At 60.6% G+C, this 21,834-nt stretch overlaps 1 protein-coding gene across 2 annotated transcripts; it reads left to right on the top strand.

Moving 5' to 3' along the window:
- Positions 1-816: 816 nt before the first annotated feature.
- Positions 817-20,677, top strand: MFN2 (mitofusin 2). 2 transcript variants are annotated; one of them, XM_056110903.1, is made up of 19 exons: positions 820-948; positions 1,304-1,397; positions 5,119-5,297; positions 7,465-7,600; positions 9,892-10,054; positions 10,428-10,552; positions 11,542-11,650; positions 11,761-11,868; positions 12,431-12,584; positions 12,787-12,854; positions 12,935-13,056; positions 14,240-14,366; positions 14,641-14,745; positions 14,856-14,958; positions 15,498-15,718; positions 16,919-17,074; positions 17,159-17,355; positions 18,150-18,284; positions 19,045-20,677. In XM_056110903.1, the coding sequence occupies exons 3-19, from the start codon at positions 5,123-5,125 to the stop codon at positions 19,112-19,114; spliced, it is 2,274 nt and encodes a 757-aa protein (XP_055966878.1). In that variant the 5' UTR covers positions 820-948; positions 1,304-1,397; positions 5,119-5,122; the 3' UTR covers positions 19,115-20,677. The 2 variants fall into 2 exon arrangements, with proteins under 2 accessions (XP_055966877.1, XP_055966878.1); XM_056110902.1 differs by lacking the exon at positions 1,304-1,397 and having other exon boundaries at positions 817-948.
- Positions 20,678-21,834: the final 1,157 nt, after the last annotated feature.

Genomic DNA, 21,834 nt, shown 5'->3' with positions numbered 1-21,834 from the left:
GACATTCTCAAGTGCCCGTTTCCTGTTTTTTTTTTTTTTTTGCTTTTTGGGTCACACCTGGCGATGCTCAGGGGTTACTCCTGGCTGTGCACTCAGGAATGACACCTGGCGGTGCCCCGGGGACCATATGGGATGCTGGGAATCGAACCTGGGTCGGCCTTGTGCAAGGCAAATGCCCTACCCACTGTGCTATCACTCCAGCCCCAAGTGCCCGTTTCTTTGATTTTGATGCTTTCTCTCTTCCTTCCTTGCCGAAGAACTCTGCCGATCTCCCTTTCCACCTCCTCCAAGGGTGGGGTAAGACCGATTAATGCCAAGCCAGGGGACTTCAGAGGAAGAGAAGCGTTATCTCACTTCCCAGCGTGGTCATTTGTATCAGCCGCTTGATAAGCCGTGTCAGTTCCCAGCCCCTGGCGCGCCCTGTAGAAGGGAGAATTAAGCCGCTTTCCAGGGGCCCCCACATGCGTGGGCTTGCAGTAAGTTTCTCTTCTCTTTCTGTTCTCCTGTCCCCGGCGTGTGATTCCACTGTCCTCGCGAGCCTTCTTTGCTCTGGTCGTCCATCTCTCCCGCCTTTCCTCTCTGCAGATGTGCCTTTGCCCCGTTGCCCGACACCACCTGGCTGAACACGTGTTTTGACACCTTTGGGCTTGGCCCTGTTTTTCCCAGGGCGCTTCCTCCCGTGCACCCCAGTGCCTCGATGACTAAGCTTCCCTCAGGGATGAGTTTGCTTGACGCTCGGTCCGCTTGGGCACGTTGCGTGGTGTGTGTGTGTGTGGTGCTGCTGTCTGTTGACGCGACCTTTTGCCTACCCTCCAGGTCGGGGATCGGTGGAGGCCGAACAAACCACAGCCAACTTCACCCTGACGCCGCACGGAGAAGAATGCAGAGTCCGCGCTGATTTTGGATGCCAGTCATGCCCACCCTGTGAGGTCTTTCACCATCTGGAAAGTACGTGGTGGCTGTGGCACCAGACACGGGATCGGGGTGCGCGGAGGCGTTGCCAGCCATCCAACGGGCAGCACGGTCTCGGCTGGGGCCGATTTTGCCCGGAACTGGAGGTTTTTCCAGCCTGGGCTGGGAACTCGAATGTGTCCTCTGCTTCCCTGGAGGGTTTGGCTGGTGACAGAGAGGGCCTGGGCTGCCCGGGCTGCCAGAAGAGCCCGTCCCTCCCCTGTTTGTTATCTGCTGGTCACTATGCCCCATCTCCTCACCCAGCAGAGGCTGTCCTCCCTCCTCAGGCTCTCCTGAGCCGCTGCTCTTCCTCCCCCTTCACCCTGTTTGCTCTTTTGTTTCAATTTCTCAGCTTCTCCTCTGTTCCCGCTGTGCCGGCAGACGGTCCGTGGATCCGTGGATCCGTTTTCTTTTCCCTGCTAGGAGTTGGCTGTGCATACAACTGGGTAAGGAGGTGGTGTGGCTTCAGGGGCCGCGCTTGGGCACCTCTCACACCTTGCCGAGCCCTTTGCCGCTGCCCTCCCTCCGCCCGGGACACCTAACACTCCACAGCTGATGGCGCGGTTGAGGCCAAGCTTTTGATGACCTTGGAGCGCTTGTGGCAGCTTCCGTGTTGACTGGGGTTTGTTCCGGTTCTCGGGTTAACGTGCGTTAGTGCTGGGCCCTCCGTGCTGTTGTGAGGGACGAGTGAGTGGCGAGACCATCAGGAATGAGGCTTTTTCTGAAGCGTGTGAGCCTTGGGACGGTGACAGCTGTGACGGAGAAGGGTCTGATGAGATTCACTCTTCAGGGGTGGCATGAAATCTTGAGGCCAGTAGCTTTAGCGCCAGCTGTCCTTCCCAGAGCGCTTCCTGTACGTACATGCCTACTGGGAGTGGGGACCCTTAGCCAGCAGTGTTTCACAAATCAGTTTTAGGTTTTTTATTTTTTGGGGGGGATGGGGGGAGCTTTTGGGGTCACACCCCGCAATACACAGGGGTTACTCCTGGCTTATGCACTGAGGAATTACTCCTGGCGGTGCTCGGGAGACCATATGGGATGCTGGGAATTGAACCCGTGTCACGTGCAAAGCAAACGCCCTACCCACTGTGCAATTCCTCCAAATTGGTTTTAGTCTTGAATCCTTTTTTTTTGTTGTTTGTTTGTTTGTTTTTCGGGCCACACCTGGTGGTGCTCAGGACTTATTCCTGGTTTTGCACTCAGAGATCATGCCTGGCAGTGCTCAGGGGACCATGTGGGATGCCGGGGATCGAACCCGGGTTGACCGCGTGCAAGACAAACGCCCTCCCCACTGTCCTGTGGCTGCAGCCCCTGGAAGAGTCCCACAGAGCGCACTTTGGGAGATGGTGCCCTAGCTGCCAAGACCGGGAGGCCTCCGCAGTGCTTCAGGGGGCAGCCCTGGGAACGGGAAGCGAGCTGCTGGGTGTGTGGCCGATGCCAGGCCCGTGCCGCTCAGCCCATGTACGGGGGTCCTGCCGTAGTTTTTGGGAGCAGAGGAAAGGGCCCCAGCTGCCTCCACCACTCTGGTTGGGGGAAGCCAGCAGACCAAGCCCCTGCGTGGTTCAGCTTATGTGTGTGTGAGATTGGCCACCTGGGGCCTTTTGTCCACATCTTTCCCTTTCCTGAAGAATTAACAACTCAGCCGGAAAGGTTTTGCTTTCTTGACCCTGGGTGCATCTCCAGGCACCAAGAAACTGATGATGAGCCCAAAGATTCTTTAGCGACACCGGATGATTTGTTGCTGAAAGGAATTTAGAGAAGTGGAGGGCCTGAGAGGTTGTGTGTTCAAGAGTGAACATGGGATTCTCAGAGGGGATGTCCTCGGGGGGGGGGGGGGGGGCACGCCCAGTGATGCTTGGGGCTTATTCCTGACTCTTCGTTCAGAGATCAAACCCAGCAGGTTGTCGGGCAAGTGCCTTACCCACTGTACTATCTCTGGCCCCCCAACGCTGCTTTTCGGTGGTATTTGGGCCGCACCTGATGGCCCGGTGGCGATGCTCAGGGGTTACTCCTGGCTCTGCACTCAGGAATCAGCTCCTGGCGGTGCTTGGGGGATCATCTGGGATGCTGGGAATCGCATGCAAGGCAAAGACCCTCCCCACCGCCCGATCCTCCCCTTGCAGGCCCCTTCCTCCTGCCCCAGCTTCTTGAGAGAAACTAGGTTTGTGTGTTGCGGATGGGCGGTTCTAGAAGGGATGTTTACTCACTCACTGTATCTCTCTCTGCGGGGAGGAGGAAAGTAGAATCAGAAATAGCTCTGTCATCTGCCCATCCTCTTGGGAAACTTCCCAGATGGGATGTGGAGACGGAGATAGGAGTGAGCAGACCAGGGAGATTGTGGAAGTGGCCAAGCGCAGACTTCTCACGTGAGGCCCTGAGTTCTCTCACCTGCAGCCACGCCCCAGAATCCTGCCCCTGCAGGCTAAGTGCAGGAGTGTGTGTGTGTGGGGGGTGGTGCTGTCCCCCTCGCAGAGGCCTGGGGGGTCTGAACGAGCAGCAGTTCTGGCCCCCTGGAGCCTCTGAGCCATTTCTGCAGCTGTGACCCGGCTCTCCCCAGCCGTGACCCTGTCGTGTCCTTTGGGCTTGCAAAGAGGATCAGAAGTTAGAAGCTCTTGCTCCCAATGCCCAGTGGGCTCAGGCAATGTGTTGCCTGCAGGGAAGTCGCTTCTGGGCACGTTGGGGGGTGGAGTCGCCCCTACCCCCGGAGGCTGACCAGGTGTTTGTGGGCATCTCGTGATGGGTGTTGCGTCACACCCTGGGAAACCACCTTGTAGCTCACGGTTGAGTCTGGGGAGTGTCGTGCTTGTGCCCACGGTTGTCACGTGAGATGGGTCGCTCGGTTGACCGCGCAGAAGCCGTGCAGCCATGGTTGGACCAGACCGTCTCTGGCCCCCGGGTCTCGCCCTTGGCGCCGCTTTTGCTCTTGCCCAGACCCTTTTCTTAATTTCTGCTTAGAGGACGTTGGGTCACACGCAGGAATGCTCAGGCCTTACTCCTGGCTCTGCACTCAGGGATCTCTCCTGGCAGTACTCAGGGCCCATACGGTGCTCAGGGACCATATGGGACACCGGGGATCGAACCCGGGTCAGCATACACGCCAGCCGCCCTCCCTGCTGTCGTCTCGCTCTGCCCCTCTGCTGCCTTTCGAAGTTGCAGCTGAGGCCTGGCCTTGGCGGACAGACTTGCTCACAGCTGTTCGCGAGGGGAAGGGAGGAGTGGCTCTGCGGTCCCCGAGTGGACTGCATCAGTGTTTCGTCCCTTTAGGCGAAGCCTCCCATTTCCCTGCGGGCTTTCTGCTCACTCTGGGCTGGCCGGGTCCTGGGAGCCTGTGTCCAGCGACTGCCCTTTGCCCTGTTCTTCCCGCTGCTCAGCACTTGCCCACGGCCCGGGGCACTCTTGGGAAGTTTCTGGGGTGTGCTCGCCCCGGCAGGGAGTGGCCATGGCTCGGCAGTGCTGGGGGAGGCAGACACGCTGTCTGCAGGGGCTGCAGTTGTGCCCCGGGCTGGGCGCCAGGCAGGCTTCCAGCCACCCCCGTGCATGCTGTTTGTGTGGTTTGCCTCTTGACTTCATCCAGAGATCGCCAGGACTTTGAAGTCAGCTCTGGTGTGTTGGTGTGTGAAAAGAAAAGGCTGCGGAGATGTGTGTGAGCTGACAAGCAAGAAGGGCCCCCCCACCCCGCCCCCTAGCCTTCCAGACCTTGGCACTGAGCCAACGCCGATGGGGCTGGTCCCGGGGGGAGTGGGCTCGTTTCCCATTCCTGAGTGGCCACGTTTGCAGTAGAAGAGCCTGTACATGCATCCAAGATGTCAGGACATCGAGTCACACCTCAGAGATCACCCTCTCCCCCTCCGGCCAACGGGAGACCCATGATTGGGGCCTGTCAGGAGTTGGGGCCCCATGGCAGGGGCTGAGGGTGAGGCCATGGACCTTGAGTATGTCTGCTGTTGGGGGGCACACGTCTAAAACCCGTCTCTGCCTGGTTCTCGGGCCTCTCAGAGGTGGGGTCAGGACTTGTTCGCGTCCAGCCGGCCAGGAGCGAGCAGCAGCAGGAACAGGCCCGGCCTGGGAGCGGCGCTGGTCTGCGGGCTGCTGTCTGTCGGTCTCCTCCCGGAGCACTGTGTCCGCCCGGCGGGCAGGTCCCCAGCCCCGTGTTCCTGTCTCTTGCAGCGCGATGTCCCTGCTCTTCTCTCCATGCAACTCCATCGTCACGGGCAAGAAGGACAAGAGACACATGGCCGAGGTGAATGCGTCTCCGCTCAAGCATTTCGTCACCGCCAAGAAGAAGATCAATGGGATTTTCGAGCAGCTGGGGGCCTACATCCAGGAGAGCGCCACCTTCCTGGAAGGTGAGAGCCACCCCTGCGCGCCGCCCTCCTCTGACTCGGGGCCCAGGGGCCAGGCCTGCTCCCAGCTGCAGAAGCAGCAGATGGGACGGGCCTCCCCAGGGAGGGAGGAAAAACCGCCCTTCCCTGCTGCTCCAGCCTCTTCCATTCCCTCTAATCCTCGGATTAGGTGAGGGATTAGGCGAGCCCTGGGAAGGTGGGAAGGAGCCGTGCTTGTGCTGGTGCCTGTGCCGGTGCCTGTGGGGCCTGTCTGGGTGTGGCTGCCCCGTGGGGTATTTTTAGCTCGGGACAGGACTATGAATAGGAGACTTGCGTCACCCGCGCCTTTTCCACTAGTTTCTAAGTGGGGCACTGCCTGCGAGTGTGACCCTCTCCATGCTTCCCTGCTCTGCTGGGGGTTCCTGTGATACCCTCCCGCTGGGGCTCGGATGGCACCGGGGCGGGGGGTGGGGTGTGAGTCCACGTGTGTGCAGCTGGCGAGGTTCGAAGGCGCGGGTGGGGATGGAGGGGACGTGCTCCCTACCTTGGGTGCGGTGTTGCTGCTGGCACCCCCAGTCAGGACACGCCTGTGTGCCTGGCTCAGTGCTGCCCCCCTCCCCCCATGGCGACCTCCTTCTGACCCCTCCTGCAGAGCCTCCTGGCAGCCAGCACTGGGGGTGCCATGCAGGTGCGGGGAGCTCCTGAGATGAGCGCCCTCTGCAGGAAACCCATGATCAGACAGGGGGCTCCACGTCCATCTCCCCCGCAGCCCACCCAGTTGTCACTCGGGCTTATCTTTGTACCCAGGTAGACACGGGGCCCCGGGGTGGACCCTGGGTCAGCCGTGAGAGTGAAAGTGATGGGACCATAGCATGGAGTGGTTTAGGTTAGTTCTGCAGGGGTTGGGGGGTGCTGGCCAGGCCGCTGCTTCCCTCCCCCCCCCCCCCCAGAGCAGAACCCACACTGACCCCTGAGCGGTCCACTTGGAGGTGCCGTGGTGACAAGTGTGGTGTGAAGGGGGATTTCTGGAGCGGGTGTTTTCATTTCCCCTTTCCATCAGTTGGGGGCTCCCAGTGGGTGCTCAGGTGGTTGAGGAGGTGCTGGGGCCCACCCGTTAGCCCTGGGGGAACCATGTGGTGCGGGAATGGGACTGGCAACCCTTCACCCCCTGGAGCTCCCAACCCTGCCCTCTCCACTGACCTGGGCAGCCGGAAGGACAGTGAGGACTGTGTGCCAGTGTCCATTCTTTCACTGTCACCGTCCTTGAGTCGTCCCCCCCCCCCCCCACACACACACACCTTGTGAGGAATGCTGACAGGTCTGGGCCGGGGACTGGTCATTTCCCTGGAGCCTCAGCTGCAGGGCGCCGTGGGCAGCTGGCGAAACGCCACCCGCACAGAGGCCCTGCACGGGGGAGCTGCAGGCCAGTGGCCACCTGGACCCTTGGGATTGGCAGGGCCTCGACCTCCCAGACACCATCCCTTACCCACTGGGGCAGCGGGGGGCAACAGAGCCCCAGTGTGGGGAGCAGAGGGCGCTGGGCACAGTCTGCTGACACCCCTCTCTGCACGCGTCCCTGTGGCTGAGGGCAGATGCTGTATCTGCTCGTGCCGGGGTCAGTGACAGTCCTGATGAGCTCAAAGGTTCTGCTCAGCCTAGAGGGGGCAGGGGAGGCTTGCTTGGGCTGCGCTTGGCCAGGCCTCGGGCCCAGCGGGAATACGCTGGACGCCCAAGGCATTGTGGGGTATGGCGAGGGGGCAGGGGGGATCCTTGGGCAGATGCTCAGTGTCCAGGCCCAGATCGAGTGGATGGTGCAAAGGGGTCAGGCCGCGGGAGAACCCCCATGGTGGTGAGTGCTGAATGGGACCAGGAGGCAGTGGGGGTCAGGGGTTTCCCACGTCCTGGCCTGCTCCCTCCTGGCTCTTGGTGGCTTGGTCCTGGGGGCTCCTGCGGCTATCAGAAGAGGCAGACACCTCTGTGACGAGCCTCCTTCCCAGGGTGAGGGTCCTAGACTCGGGTGGGTTCTGTGGCCTGAGGCCCAAAGCACGGAAGCGGTGACCTGCCCATCGTGGCTCTGGAACTTGGCGTCCAGCTCCTTCTGGCCAGTGCCTACAAGAGCTGCAGGGCCAGGGCACACGTGTGACCGAGCCCGCCTTCGAGGGGACTAACTGCGTTTGCTCTCTGCCTCCAGACACCTACCGGAATGCAGAGCTGGACCCGGTCACCACGGAGGAGCAGGTCCTGGACGTCAAAGGTTACCTGTCCAAAGTCCGGGGCATCAGTGAGGTGCTGGCCCGGCGGCACATGAAGGTGGCCTTCTTCGGCCGGTGAGTCATGAGCCCTCAGCCTCTGCCGGCCACGCAGCCCCAGCCCTCGTCTCTAACAGTGTTGAGAGACACGAGGCGGCGGGGCGGGCGCCAGCTTTGCACACGGCCCGCAGGGCTCGATCCCGAGCACCCTCTGTGGTTCCCCGATCCCTGTCAGGAGCGAGCCCTGAGCACAGCTGGGTGTGGCCCCCAACAGCGGTCCAGTACGGTCGCCCTCTTTGCTGTTCTTCGTGGTCGGTTAAGTCCACCCCTGGGGAGCTTCCATTTCTGTTTGTGTTCTGTTTGGGGGCCACGCCCGGCAGTGCTCAGGGTTGACTCCTGGCTCGGCACCCGGGAGTTGCTCCTGGCCAACTGGGGGAACCATGTGACGTGCCAAGGATCGAATCTGGGCCGGCCACGTGCAAGGCAAACGCCTCCTGTCCTACTGCTCTGGCCGCTTTCCTTCCTGCCCAGCGGAGCCAGACCCAACCCACGGGACAGGTCACAGCCCACGTCCACTTCTGGCTCCTCGAAGGGAAGGGGGTGGACCCCGCCCTTTGTGTTGGATGTGATGGTGGTGATGACGGGGGGAGGGTCTTCCTGAGGGCTGGGGGGCCGCTCCCAGTGATCCTCAGCCAGTTCCCGGGGGCTGGAGCCCGGGTCAGTGCCCGTGAGGTGTCCGAGCCCTGTTGGCCCTCTGCACCGCCCACTCCTGCTAGTGCAGGTCAGTTACTGGGTCAGCGCCCTCCCACGCTGGCTCCCTGCATGCACAGTACCCACTTTTGCCACGTGGACCTGGTTATTCCAAACCCTGGACACTGTGGGCCATCCCACAGGCCTTGTGGACCTTCCAGGAGCTTCTGCTCGTGGCTCTGAACCCCCCATTGGCGTTGCTCCCCGTCTGGCCTTCAGTGTCCGGGGAAGGCCGTCCAGATGGCGGCCAGGTGTGACGGTGCTTCTCGTTTGCCTTTCCCTGGTGGTTTGTGATGTTGGGTCTCTTCCTGTGCCATCTGACACTTTCTTTGATTTGTCTGTTTTGGGGGCCACACCCAGCAATGCTTGGGTGTTACTCCTGGCGCTGGTTGGCTCGGGGGACGATATGGGATTCTGGGGATCCGATCTGGGTCTGCCACGTGCAAGGCAAGCGCCTCCCTGCGTGCTGTCGTTCCAGCCCAACGGACCATTGTTGTGTCTATTTTTGTGTATGTGCTGGGATCTCAGGCATGCCAAGTATGTGCTTTGGCACTGAGCCACATTGTTGTCATTTGTATCCTTTATTAAAGATTGTTGCTGTTGTTCAGTTATAGGTATTCTTTGCCCTGCAGAATGTTCCCCAGAGACATTCTTTCCTGATTTTTTTCCCCCCGGGATGTTCTCCACTCTTTCCTCCCTGTGCTCTCCGGTGCATGGAAGTTTTGCTCTTTTTGTTCCTTTTTTAAAGAAGTTTTAAATTTTGAGCCACACCTGGTGGTACTCAGGACTTACTCCTGGCTCTGTGCTCAGGACTCATTCCTGGCAAGGCTTGGGGGACCATATGGGACGCCGGGGATCGCTTTCATTCAGGTCAGTTGTGTGCAAGGCGGCACCCTGGTTGCTGTACCATCTCTCCAGCCTGTCTTGTTTTTGTTTTGGGGCCACGCTTTTGCGTGCTCAGTATCATCTCTAGTGGCTCAGGGGACCCCATGGGGCTCTGGGGGTCGGACCCTGGCTGGCTACGTGCAGGGCAAGTGCTCTGCCTGCTGTCTTGTCTCTCCAGCCCCACAAGCTTTTCTTTTTGCCCAGTCCAGTTTATTTGCTGTTTTTGGCCACACCCAGCAGTGCTCAGGGCTTGTGCAGCAGAAAAGGTGCTTGCCTTGCCTGTGGCTGGCCTGGGGTCCATCCTGATACTACATACGGGCCCTGAGCACCTCCAGAAAAGAACCCTATTTATTTATTTATTTTTTTTATTGTTTTCGGGCCATCCCTGGCAGTGCTCAGCGGTTACTCTTGACTCGGCACTTAGAAATTACTCCTGGCAGTGCTTGGGGGACCATCTGGGATGCCGGGGCCCCCAGGAGGGCTGCTCGGAGATCTGACACTGGCCATTCAGCTGAGGCCCCTGAGCCCTGGGAGTGAGCTGGTGGCCTCTGATAGCAGGGAGTTGCCAGCCTGGGAGACTCTGTGGAGCCCAGGTCTTCCGGTCCTACAGGCCAGGTGGCACCTCTGCCCCAACCCCTGGGGTGTCTGTTGCTCTGTTTTCCTGGGCATAGTGCCCACGGGGCATGGTGTGGCTGCCCACGCCGGCAGCTCCCTGATGGCCACCCCTCCCTCAGGACGAGCAACGGGAAGAGCACCGTGATCAATGCCATGCTCTGGGACAAGGTGCTGCCCTCGGGCATCGGGCACACCACCAACTGCTTCCTGCGGGTGGAGGGTACTGACGGCCACGAGGCCTTCCTGCTGACGGAGGGCTCGGAGGAGAAGAAGAGCGTCAAGGTGAGGGGCTGTGGGGGCGCTGCCACAGGGAATGTCATTCTGGCCAAGGCGTGAGGGGCCCCGGGACCTCCGAGGCGTAGAACCCGGAGGCTGCAGTCCCCAGGGCATCTCCAGGCAGCTTGGCAACGACTGTCTTTGCAGTTGGGGGGGCGGATGCGCGTGTTCTGCTGGGACCTTCAGCCAAGGGTGACTGCGCACGCTGGCTGGGGGCTTGCTGGTTTTAATCCCCCTCAAGCCAGGGGGTTCTCGCTTGGGGCTGGGGGCCGCCTCCGTGCACGTGGACCCTGGGCCAGCCACCCGGACTGTAGACCGCTGTCCGAATGGGGGTCTCTGCCCTTGGCGCCAGCTGCCCATGCCCTGTCTCACTCCGCAGACCGTGAACCAGCTGGCCCACGCCCTGCACCAGGACGAGCAGCTGCACGCCGGGAGCCTGGTCAGCGTCATGTGGCCCAACTCCAAGTGCTCGCTGCTCAGAGATGACCTGGTGCTGATGGACAGGTAGGCGGGCCGCGCAGGGTGACCACCACGGTGCCCGCCGTTGGCCCCTTCCTGCCTTCACACAGGCCTGGCTGCCTCTCACTGGCCTCCTGCACCCTCGTTTCCTGCAGGCTGGGTTGCAGGTGCCTCTGGTCGAGGGCCTGAGGATGTCCATGGTTCAGTGGTGTTCTTTCGGGATGAGCGGGGCCCCCAGAAAAGCAGAGGGGTTCGGCCTTGGCCCAGCACTGTGTGTGTTGGGCGCAGTGGGGTCTTGGGGGCTTTTCTCCTGCGGCTTTCTCATCACACTTCACATCACAAGGTTCCGATCACACTTAGAGGTGCAGTTGCCTTTCTGGCTCCCAAAAAGCCCCAAACTGCCCTGAGTTGTTTTTCTCCAAAGTAAAGGGACCCATAGCTCTGGGTAAAGGGTTCTATGATGGTGATAGATGCGTGTGATGTGAAGGTGCATGTCTGTGATAGGAGACTTAATATGTGTGTGATGTGAAAGTGAACATGTGCGTGACATGAAACGGTGAACATGTGTGCGATGCAAAGGTAAACACATAGCAGTGCTCCTACGTTATAATAAAAAAAAAAGTGAGCACGTGTGTGATACAGTGAATGTGATATGGACGCGAATACATGGAGTCTGAAGGCGAAGAAAGTGTGTGGTATGGTGAATGTGTGGTACAAAATTGAATGTGTGATGCATGTGAAAGGAAAGTGTGATATGAATGTGACTGTTTTGAGGCTGACTGATGGGTGTGATGTGAAGGTGACTGTGATGTGTGTGATGTGAAGGTGACTAGTAAGTGTGATGTGTGATGCGTGTGATAGGTAGCAGATGGTGCGACAGCCACATTTCCGACCTTCTGGAGGTTATGTAGTGAAGGGACAAGTCCCTCCCTGGGGACACCCTCCAACCTCCCCGACCCCCCCCCCGCTTTTTCCTCGGGTGGCCCTGCGTGCTCTGTGCCTGGTGCTCACCCACCCTGGCTCCTCCCCGCTAGCCCTGGCATCGATGTCACCACAGAGCTGGACAGCTGGATTGACAAATTCTGCCTGGATGCCGATGTGTTTGTGCTGGTGGCCAACTCGGAGTCCACCCTGATGCAGACGGTGAGCCTCCCGCCCTGTGCCCCCTGCCCTGTGGCCCCCATCCTGAGCCCTGTGCTCCCTGCCCTGTGACCCCTACCCTATGCCCCCTGACCTCGGCCCTGTCTCCCCAGGAGAAGCAGTTCTTCCACAAGGTCAGCGAGCGCCTGTCCCGACCCAACATCTTCATCCTCAACAACCGCTGGGATGCATCTGCCTCGGAGCCCGAGTACATGGAGGAGGTGGGTGTCTCCGTGGGCCAGCTGTCCTGGCTGCACGCTGGGCGACGGTAGAGAGCGACCCCTGTATTCTTTGGGGTCACAGATGGTGACACTGGGGGAGAAGGTGCTGTTAACAGAGTGACCCTGGGCAGGGACCTCTGTCCACACCTTCACCCTCCTGGAAGAGGCCCCTGAATGGTTGACGGGATCCGTGTCTGAGGCACAAAGGGTAGTGCCTGTCACTGGCCTCCACAACTCGGCTGCTTTTTATTTTTACTTTTTCAATTTGGTGTCAGGGCTCCATGAAGGGGCTTCCCCTGGGGCAGGCCCCAGGTCCCTGGGCTGCGCATGGCTGCAAACCTGGGCTTGGGTCTCTTGACACCCCCCAGGTGCTTTTCCTTCCGGGGAACAAGGTGAGAACTAGGTTCCAGCCTTGCACCTTGCCCAGCATGTCTGCCGCTGTCCCCCGAGCGCCCCCCCAGGGGATGGGGGACGGAGTGGGGACAGACTGTTCGGGGACCCAGCCCTTGGCTCCCAGAGGGGCCGAGAGGGGCCGTCCCAGCCTGCTGTGTTCTTGGCCCAGGTGCGGCGCCAGCACATGGAGCGCTGCACTGGCTTCCTGGTGGATGAGCTGGGCGTGGTAGACCGAGGCCAGGCCGGAGACCGCATCTTCTTCGTGTCTGCCAAGGAGGTGCTCAATGCGCGGATCCAGAAGGCCCAGGGCATGCCTGAAGGAGGTGAGAGCACGGGCTGGGGTCTCTGCCTGCCTGGTGCCCGAGTCTTGGGGTCCCTGCAGAGTCTGGGGCTCGGGGCCACAGAGCATGCGCCGCGCCTGGGGTGGAATCTTGCTGAGAGGGACCTGACGTGTGGATCCTCGGGAGCAGCTCTTGGCTTGCCCGGGGTCTGGGAGCAACCGAGACTGACACACACTTCCCCTAGGGGGCGCTCTGGCCGAGGGTTTCCAAGTGAGGATGTTCGAGTTTCAGAATTTCGAGCGGAGGTTTGAGGTGAGTCCCCGGGTGCGTGCCCCCCTCAAAGGGGTCCCTGCAGTGTCCCACCCTCGCTCAGCTCCCCGTCCCCCTTGCAGGAGTGCATCTCCCAGTCTGCCGTGAAGACCAAGTTTGAGCAGCACACGGTCCGTGCCAAGCAGATCGCGGAGGCCGTGCGCCTCATCATGGACTCCCTGCACGTGGCAGCCCAGGAGCAGCGGTGAGCCCTGGGGTTCCCCAGCTGTCCCCTTCCCAGGCGCTAGCCCTGGGCCGTGCTGACGGCACAGCCGTCCAGAGGCGGGAGCCGCAGCCTGCAGAGGTGGGCCATGCAGAGGAGAGTAGAGAACTCTCTAAACATGTTTCTGCCTTGGGCTGGAGTGATAGCACAGCGGGTAGGATGTTTGCCTTGCACGCAGCTGACCCGAGTTTGGTTCCCAGCATCCCATATGGTCCCCCGAGCACCACCAGGAGTAATTCCTGAGTGCGTGAGCCAGGAGTAACCCCTGTGCATCGCCAGGTGTGACCCAAAAACAAACAAACAAACAAAAACATGTTTCTGCCTCATAGGACAGTTTTGGTGCTTGGACCTTCCTCCTGTCTCTTGGATCAGTCCTGGCTGGAGATTGGGCCTGGCTTGCTCACCCAAGGCCAGCACCTTCCTGCTGTACTAGAGCTTCGGTCCTTTTTTTTTTTTTTTTTTTTTTAAATTTAGGGGCTATCCAGTGGTTCTAGGATTACTATTGGCAGTGCTGGGGGACTGTGTGAACAGGGAGTCGGACCCTGGGCTCCAGCCCTTGGACTCTCTCCTTGGTCCTGAGCATGACCAGAACCCTTTGCTGTGCATGCCATTTTGGTCCCCCAGACCTCTGCACGCGGACCCTCGCGAGATCTGCACGTGGGCCTGTCCACGCAGGGCAGGTGCCTTGCTGGTCTCACCTGTGGCATTCTGTACCCATTCGTAGTCCCACCAGAGGTGCAGGTGTGAGCTTCGCTCTGCCCCCACACCGGGGGTCAGCACCTAATCGTTGGTGACGTGGATCAGGCTCTGGGGAGAGGGGCCGCTCTTCTTGCATGTTTGGTGCGGGGGTTGAACCCTGGGCTGGGCCACCCTCTAGGCCCGTGTCTTTTTGACCAGGAGACAGTGAGGTCGAGCACTTCCCCCGTTGGCAGGCAGGACCGTTAGCGAACACCTGATGGTACCTTCCCCCCTCGTCACATCCCTCGCGCCCCCACTAGGGTCACAGCTGCATGCAGCGGTGGCTCTCTGCGGGGTGGCTGCCCGGGGTCAGGTCGTGCACTCAGCGGCTCTGCTCGGGTTGGGCTCCCCAGAGAATGGCCAGGGTCTCGGGTGGGCTCCCCGAGGGCGGGGGTCCGGGTGCCCCGCTGAGCGCCGGGTCCCGCAGGGTGTACTGCCTGGAGCTGCGCGAGGAGCGGCAGGAGCGGCTGCGCTTCATCGACAAGCAGCTGGAGCTCCTGGCGCAGGACTACAAAGTGCGCATCAAGCAGATGACCGAGGAGGTGGAGCGGCAGGTGAGGGGCTTCCCTGCCCTCCGAGGGGCTTCTCTGCCCTCCAGCAGGAGGCTGTGGGCCTGGCTCGGCCTCCCAGAGTTCCCCGGGCATGCTGCCCACGGTCCCTGCAGCAGCCAGTCCCTGAGAACCGCGGGTCCCCTCCACCAGCCGTCCCCAAGACCAGCCGGCCCCCTGCACAGCTGAGGGCAGACGGCCTGGAACAGTCCCCTCGCCCCTCTGGGGGGCAGCGTGGTGCCCGTTTGCCCGGAATCCACGCCCACTTCCTCCCGCGCAGGTGTCCACAGCTATGGCCGAGGAGATAAGACGCCTCTCGGTGCTGGTGGACGACTACCAGATGGACTTCCACCCCTCCCCGGTGGTGCTCAAGGTCTACAAGAACGTGAGTCAGGCGGCAGGTGCTGGGCAGCGGCTCAGCGCCCTCGGGGGGGCGGCCATTGTGGGACTTCCAGCGCCCGGGAGAGGCTCGCAGCGGGCCTGTTTCTGCCGCAGGAGCTGCACCGCCACATCGAGGAGGGGCTGGGCCGCAACATGTCTGACCGCTGCTCCACGGCCATCGCCGGCTCGCTGCAGGCCATGCAGCAGGACATGATCGGTCAGTGCCGCGCGCAGGCTGCAGGGGCCGTGGGTCCATCCCGGCATCATGTGATCCCCAGGGCCACTGGGTGCGACCCAACTCCCTCACCTCACCCCTGAAACCAAAAGGGCAGAGATGGGCTTGGGAGGCCAGAATCCAGCCTCCCAAGGGGTGCAGTGTGCATGGGGCCCCGACTGACCTGGTCGTTATAGCCCATCAGGGCTCAGCGGCCTCCTATCTGTGTCACCTCAGTCCCCTCTTTTGGAGCATGTGTGTGAGCTCATCAGGGAGTCCTGTGTTACCATGGAGACTGACAGGCTGAGAGGGTCCCCTGAAACCACAGAGTGGGGCTCGTAGGCACATACTGGGTCCCTCGGTTCACACACACACACACACACACACACACACACACACACACACACACACACACAGTTCCATGTCTGAGTCCCCAGGTGTAGCTCCCGGCACATGGACACTTGCACACTTGCACACATGTGCACGCACACAGCGCTCGCCAGCCTGTCTTGATGCACACTCTCACCCCCCTCCCCTGACAGATGGCCTGAAGCCCCTGCTGCCGGCGTCCGTGCGCAGTCAGCTGGACATGCTGGTCCCCCGGCAGTGCTTCTCCCTCAGCTACGACCTCAACTGTGACAAGCTGTGTGCGGATTTCCAGGAGGACATCGAGTTCCACTTTTCTCTCGGGTGGACCATGTTGGTGAATCGGTTCCTGGGTCCCAAGAACAGCCGCCGAGCCCTGATGGGCTATAACGACCAGGTCAGTCGGGGCCCCATGCAGACTACACCGCTGCTAGAGCCAGGAGGCCCCCCCCCACACCCCGCACCTCTGCTAGAGCCAGGAGCCCTGGCGCCGAGGGTTATGACATAGACATGGTGAGGGTCCATGCCACAAAGCTTTGTGTGATGCACATTCTGTATTGGCTGTTAGACTTGGGCGATTTAGCGAGGGCTAGAACACAGCCAGGAGGGGTGGAGACACACGCCGACTTTGAACCCCACCCTGCATGAGCCCCTGAGCACTGCCAGGCTGTTTGCCCTGGGTCACTTCTGACTGGAAGGACCCCTGGCTCCCGAGCACAGCAGGGAATGTCCCCCAAAACCCAGGGCTAGAAAGCAGTGAAAACGCCGGACTCTCTGAGCACTGTGAGATGTGGTCCCACAGCAAATGTTACAAATGTGGGTGACATAGGAGTTGCCTGAGCACACGTCACGAGTTGCGGTTAAGGTCGAGGGTCAGAGACTGTAAGTGCAGCACACAAGCCTTGCGTGCACCTGAGCTGAACCCAGTCCTTGACGCCACGTGACAGTCCCCTGAGCCCCGCCAGGAGGGACCCCTGAGCGCAGAGCCAGGGGGTAGCCCTGAGCACAGCGTGTGGGCCCCAGCCAGGAATAATAAAGCTCTGCTGTCGCCTGCGGGTGCTGGGGTGGGGGAGGAGGGACGCTGGGGGAGCAGAGGGACCCTGGCACCTGCTGGCTCCAAGAAACTGTTCTCAGCCCGTGTGCAGTGTCATATTCAGTGTGATTGGGGGCAATGGGGGAGAGTTGGGTGCTGTGGCAGCAGCGAGGGCACCTCGGAGCAGAAGCAGCCCTGCCGCAGCCGTTCCCCGGCCTACGGTAGAAACGGCAGCTCTGGCCGTGGAGGACCTGCCCCGGAACCCTGCCCTGGGCCCGTGCACTCCTGGGCTCACTACCCTGGGCCTGTCACTGTCTGGGCTCCCCATCCCCGGGCCTGTCACTGTCTGGGCTCCCCGTCCCCGGGCCTGTCACTGTCTGGGCACAGCCCCCCGGAGACCACTGCTTGTGCTTGCCCCGGCGCCCACCTTGGCTGGCAGGTGCGTGGAAGCTCCATCCATGGCCACGTGCAGACCTGGGTTCCGGAATTTGCCCTCCGGGCTGAGCAGCCATCTTCAGCCCTGAACCCTGCGGCAGGCACCTCCTCACCCCGTTGTCTCCGCAGGTGCCGCGGCCCCTGCCCCTGACGCCCGCCAACCCCAGCATGCCCCCGCTGCCGCAGGGCTCGCTCACCCAGGAGGAGCTCATGGTGTCCATGGTCACAGGCCTGGCCTCCCTGACGTCGCGGACCTCCATGGGCATTCTCGTGGTCGGCGGAGTGGTCAGTGGCGGGCCCGCGTGGGAGGGGCCCCCGGGAGGGTGGGGAGGGCTGGGCGGCCGGCGGCTGAGCCTGAGCCCCCTCCAGGTGTGGAAGGCCGTGGGCTGGCGCCTCATCGCCCTCTCCTTTGGCCTCTACGGCCTCCTGTACGTGTACGAGCGCCTCACCTGGACCACCAAGGCCAAGGAGCGGGCTTTCAAGCGCCAGTTTGTGGAGTACGCCAGCGAGAAGCTGCAGCTCATCATCAGCTACACGGGCTCCAACTGCAGCCACCAAGTGCAGCAGTGAGTGTCCCCGGCCCGGAAACGGCTGGGTCCCCAGCATACTGGCGCCTGCCGGCCCTGCGCTGGCACGGGGAGACGGGGCTGTCCTGAGCCACATGTGACCTTGCAGGCCGCTGGGCTCAAGGGAAGAAGAGATGGGAGATGGGGCCATTGCTTACATAATTACTAAAAAATTGTCTCAATTAGAATTATTTTTGGAAGCTGGAGAGTTAGTATGGCAGAGAAGGTGCTTATCTTGCACATGGCTGACCCGGGTTCGATTCCCGGCACTTTTGGTCCCCTGAGTTCCTCCGACAGTGATTTCTGAGCACCTCAGGGTGTGGCCCAACACCAAGGAGGGGAAAATGCTTAGTTTTGGGGTCACAGTTGGGTGTGCCTTGGGTTCCTCCTGGCAGTGCTGGGACTTGAATTCCCGGCGTCTTGGATTCAAAACCTGTGTTTTCAAGGCCACCCTGCCAGGCTGGGTGTGCAGTGGAATGACTGTTTTGCCCGCTCTTGCTGGCACATCTGAGGTCAGTGGGAAGGGATGGCTGCATTTGGGGGTCCTGATTTCGGCTCTGGTTTCCCTTTTCCTCATCTAGTCCTTGCAGGGTGCGGACACAGGGCCAGTTGCTCTTGCCTGGTAGTAGCTGAGCCTGTGCTGAGGTCTCTGACCCAGCAGGGGCAGCGGGACTTAGCCGAACCACAGTCTGCAGAGGACACAAGGGCCAGTTGCTGCCTGACCCTGGGTGGGATTGATGGAAGGAGCCGGAGCCGCCACCAGCCCCCATCAATCCCGGCTCTCTGCCCCTTAGGGAACTCTCCGGAACCTTTGCTCATCTCTGCCAGCAAGTTGACGTCACCCGGGAGAATCTGGAGGAGGAGATCGCCGCCATGAACAAGAAAATCGAGGTTCTTAATTCACTTCAGAGCAAAGCCAAACTGCTCAGGTGAGCCTGGCCTCGGTGGAGGGGCGGAGGTCCCTGGGGACCCCCAATCTCATGGGCCTTGGGGATTGGGTCCCGGAGACATGGGTGACTGCCGCCAAGGTCTGTGGGGCACTTGTAGGTGGGTCTGGCGAGAATCGAGGTGTTTGGGACTTCTGACCGACATCACTTGTCCTTGTGTGCTGACAGCCCACTGTACTCTTGACGCGCCTCTCTTGAGCCTAGGCCCCGGCCCGACGTGTGTGCCCTGGGAAGCGGGGTCGGAGGCTGGGTGTGCGACGCTGGGCTGGGGCCGCGTCCGCGTGGCCTGTGTGGTCCCTGGGCTCTCTGCTTCTGACCGGGGAGGGTGTCCTGGGAAGGCATCTCTGGGGACAGCTGTGCACAGGCCCTGGCAAGTCTCAGGGTATGTAGGTGGGAGTGGAGGGTCTGCTGCTTGCCAGCCACGGAGACACGGCTGACCCTGGGAAGGGCCCTGGCCAGCACCCCACTTTCCAGACAGATAAGGAAACAGTTCCCAGCACATCAGGGGCCGCACTGTGATTTAGCGTGATGCCATTCGGGCTGACGGTAAGAAAAGCGTCCCTGTCAGCTGCACCCGCAGCCCATTCCACGACCAGCGGGAGTCACCGGTCCTCTCTGGACCCCACTTCCTCTTTGCTGTGTTGGAGGCAGGGCCAGCCAGCGCCCTCAGAGGAGCACTTGGCAGTGAGAACTGCAGGCCTGGCGGCCCCGTGCCCATGACCAAGCTGCCCTTTCTTCGCAGGAACAAAGCCGGCTGGCTGGACAGCGAGCTCAACATGTTCACACACCAGTACCTGCAGCCCAGCAGATAGTGGCCGCGGGCCGCGCCAGAGGCAACCCCGTCCCCGCCTCCACCGTTTCGAGCCCCTAGATGCTAGTTCTCCCTCTTTCGCCTGCTGTTGCGGGAAACCCTCTGGCTCATTCCCCCAAAGGCGACTTTTAAACGATGATCCGTGGACAGTGTGGACCCCGGGGCCTTGGCTTTGTCAGGGTCCCCCGATGGGGGAGCATTTGATGCTTGATAAGGTCCGGGGACTTTGCCGTATTGCAGGAGCCCCTCGACAAACACCCCATTCCCCACCACATTATACACTCAACACACGCTCATGTATACACACACTCATACACTCAAGCACACACACACACACACACACACATGCACACACTGGCCCTGGTCACCTGAGGGGGTGCCGGCTGCTTCTCCCCTGGCAGCAGAACTAGGCCCAGTACTTGTGGCTCATGTCACTTGTCCTTCAGCTTTGCTGCTTTGTCCCCAGACAGCCCATCAGACACATTGATGGTGGGGCCCAGCCTGCTGTGGTCCGAGGGTGCGGGAAGCTGGATTCGGAGAAACCGAGGACTGTGGTTTGTGGAGGGTCCCCAGGCAGGTGGTGTCCGCGAGAGAAGGGCCGTCCCCTCCTTTCCTGTGGCCCTCGTTCTGCTCTCAGCCCCTGGCCTGTGTTGTCCGGGTTGGGTTTTGGTGAAAGGTGCTTTGGTCCAGATGGTGAAAGGACGTGGTAGAAGGGAGGGTGGTGGAAGGTGAGCCACGGCCTGTACAGCCGAGGCCGTGGGCCGTGGGCCCCACCCCACTGGCTTGTTGGCATCCCTGTTCATCCCTGTGCTCTTTCTCCGTCCTGGCCACCGCCCCCTGCACTTAGTGATGCTAAGGCCAGTGACAACTACAGCCCTCCCGCCTCCCTGGCCCCAGGAGCCACTGCTGACGCACGCCACCTGATTTACCGAGAACCGTTTCCTGTTGTCTGGTGCGGGGGGTTGCGACCAGCCTAGGTGGGTTTGGGTCCCTGTGTCCGAGGTGTCAGAACTCAGGGCCAAGTGACCTCACCATCAGGTGACGGAACCCTCTCCGCCCCGACCAAAGGACGTCCAGAACAAACAGCAGAGACATGGCCTTGACTCTGGCGCTGGCAGCGACCACACAGCGAGCACCCCAGGATCCCGCGGTCCCCCACGCCAAGTAAACGGTGGAAAGCGTTTTGCTGGGGCCACGCTCAGCATGCGGGGAGAAGTGGGTGTCCCACAACTCCAAGAACTTTACTTTTTTGGAAAAAAAAATTTTGAAAGACCATACATGAATTTTTTAAGGTAGCCCCTGGCATGAAATATGATTTTGAGCTTCTTATGTTCAGTGAAATTTATACCGCTGAGAGACTGTAAGAAGCGTGGCGAAAAGCACTTTAATTTCATGCTGCTCTCAGCCTTGTGCTCATTGATGCTGGTTTGCTGGAGCGGGAAGACGTGCTAGACTGGGCAGGATTTTTCTCCGATGTATTTAAGGTGATATCTTCGCCTGAATTACCCCCTGTATCATTGCTGGTAATATCGGAAACTCAAATAAACCCTAGTTGGAAACCTGGGCTGGACACTGCCTCAGTTTCCTCTCCCTGTCAAACGCGAGCCCTCATGCCTGCAGCAGTGGTTTGAAAGGCCCAGGACTGTGTTCAGCACGGTCCCAGCATTGCCCACCCGCCTGCCCGCCGGCAGCTCCTCCCTCTGGGAGGGAATCTGATTCTCTGAGAACAGACAGGCCACTGGGCTTTCACAGCCAGGAAGCCTAGAGTGATATCTCGACAGATTTCTCTGAATCACGAAACCGTTCGTTTCTCTCTTAAGGAGGAATGACTCAGACCAGTCCAGCCCCATTTGCTTTCTGAGAACTTGCTCGTGACCTTTTCTCTTGTTCGAGGGCCCTCGGCAGTGGTTGTGGTCAAGAATAGTCCGTTTTTCTGCGTCCGCCCCACACCTGTCTCTGGACTCAGGCATCGCCTGCCAGCATCGCCCTGTTTTAGGGGCCCCCACCCCATATTCAGCTGTTGGCAGTCTGGCCCTTCAGATTCCCAGGCCACAGACTTGGGCATCATCCTGGTCTCCATCATTGGGATCTCACCAGCTTTGCTGGCCAGTCTCTTGGGATTGGCTCTGGACCTGCGCTGGGCCCCAGGGCTGCCCGGTGTGACCTCTGTTTAAAAATAGATGAAGGCCCAGGCGATAGTACCGCGGGTAAGACGCTTGCCTTGCACATGACTGACCTGGGTGTGGTCTCCTGAGTTTGTCAGGAGTGCGAGCACAGAGCTAGGAGTAAACTGAGCACTGCTGGGTGTGGCCCTAGCCCCCTCCTCACAAAAAACAGGGCTGGGAAGTAGCTCAAAAGCTTAAGGCATGGGGCCGGAGCAATAGTACAGTGGGTAGGGCGTTTGCCTTGCATGCGGCCGACCCAGGTTTGATCCCCGGCATCCCATATGGTCCCCCAGCACCTCCAGGAGTAATTCCTGAGCATTGCTGGGTATGACCCAAAAAGCGGGGGAAAAAAAAAGCACTGCATTGCATGCCTATGGATCTCTTTGGGCATCCTGTGCCCTCTCAGCACCTCCTCTGTAGCCCTGCAGTTGCATCTCTGGTCAGAGCACTGCCTGCCTGGCCCTGCTTGCTGGCTGTCACGAAGTGGGGGGGTTGGGGGTTGGGGCGGCCGGGGGCGGCTCCCAGATCCCCTGAGCATTGTTTGGGATGCCCTGCA

The sequence above is a fragment of the Sorex fumeus genome, unplaced genomic scaffold (genome assembly GCF_029834395.1).
Source record: "Sorex fumeus unplaced genomic scaffold, SorFum_2.1 ptg000011l, whole genome shotgun sequence".
In the NCBI taxonomy this organism is placed as follows: domain Eukaryota; kingdom Metazoa; phylum Chordata; class Mammalia; order Eulipotyphla; family Soricidae; genus Sorex; species Sorex fumeus.
The sequence above is the reverse complement of the archived record's forward strand: the minus strand, read 5'-3'. Positions and strand labels throughout refer to the sequence as shown.

Excerpts from the sequence above, each read along its gene's own strand:
- MFN2 (XM_056110902.1), top strand. The coding sequence starts at position 5,123 with ATGTCCCTGCTCTTCTCTCCATGCAACTCCATCGTCACGGGCAAGAAG. Across the intron at positions 12,855-12,934 it reads ATTTCGAGCGGAGGTTTGAG|GAGTGCATCTCCCAGTCTGC; the intron begins GTGAGTCCCCGG and ends TCCCCCTTGCAG. Across the intron at positions 15,719-16,918 it reads TGATGGGCTATAACGACCAG|GTGCCGCGGCCCCTGCCCCT; the intron begins GTCAGTCGGGGC and ends TTGTCTCCGCAG.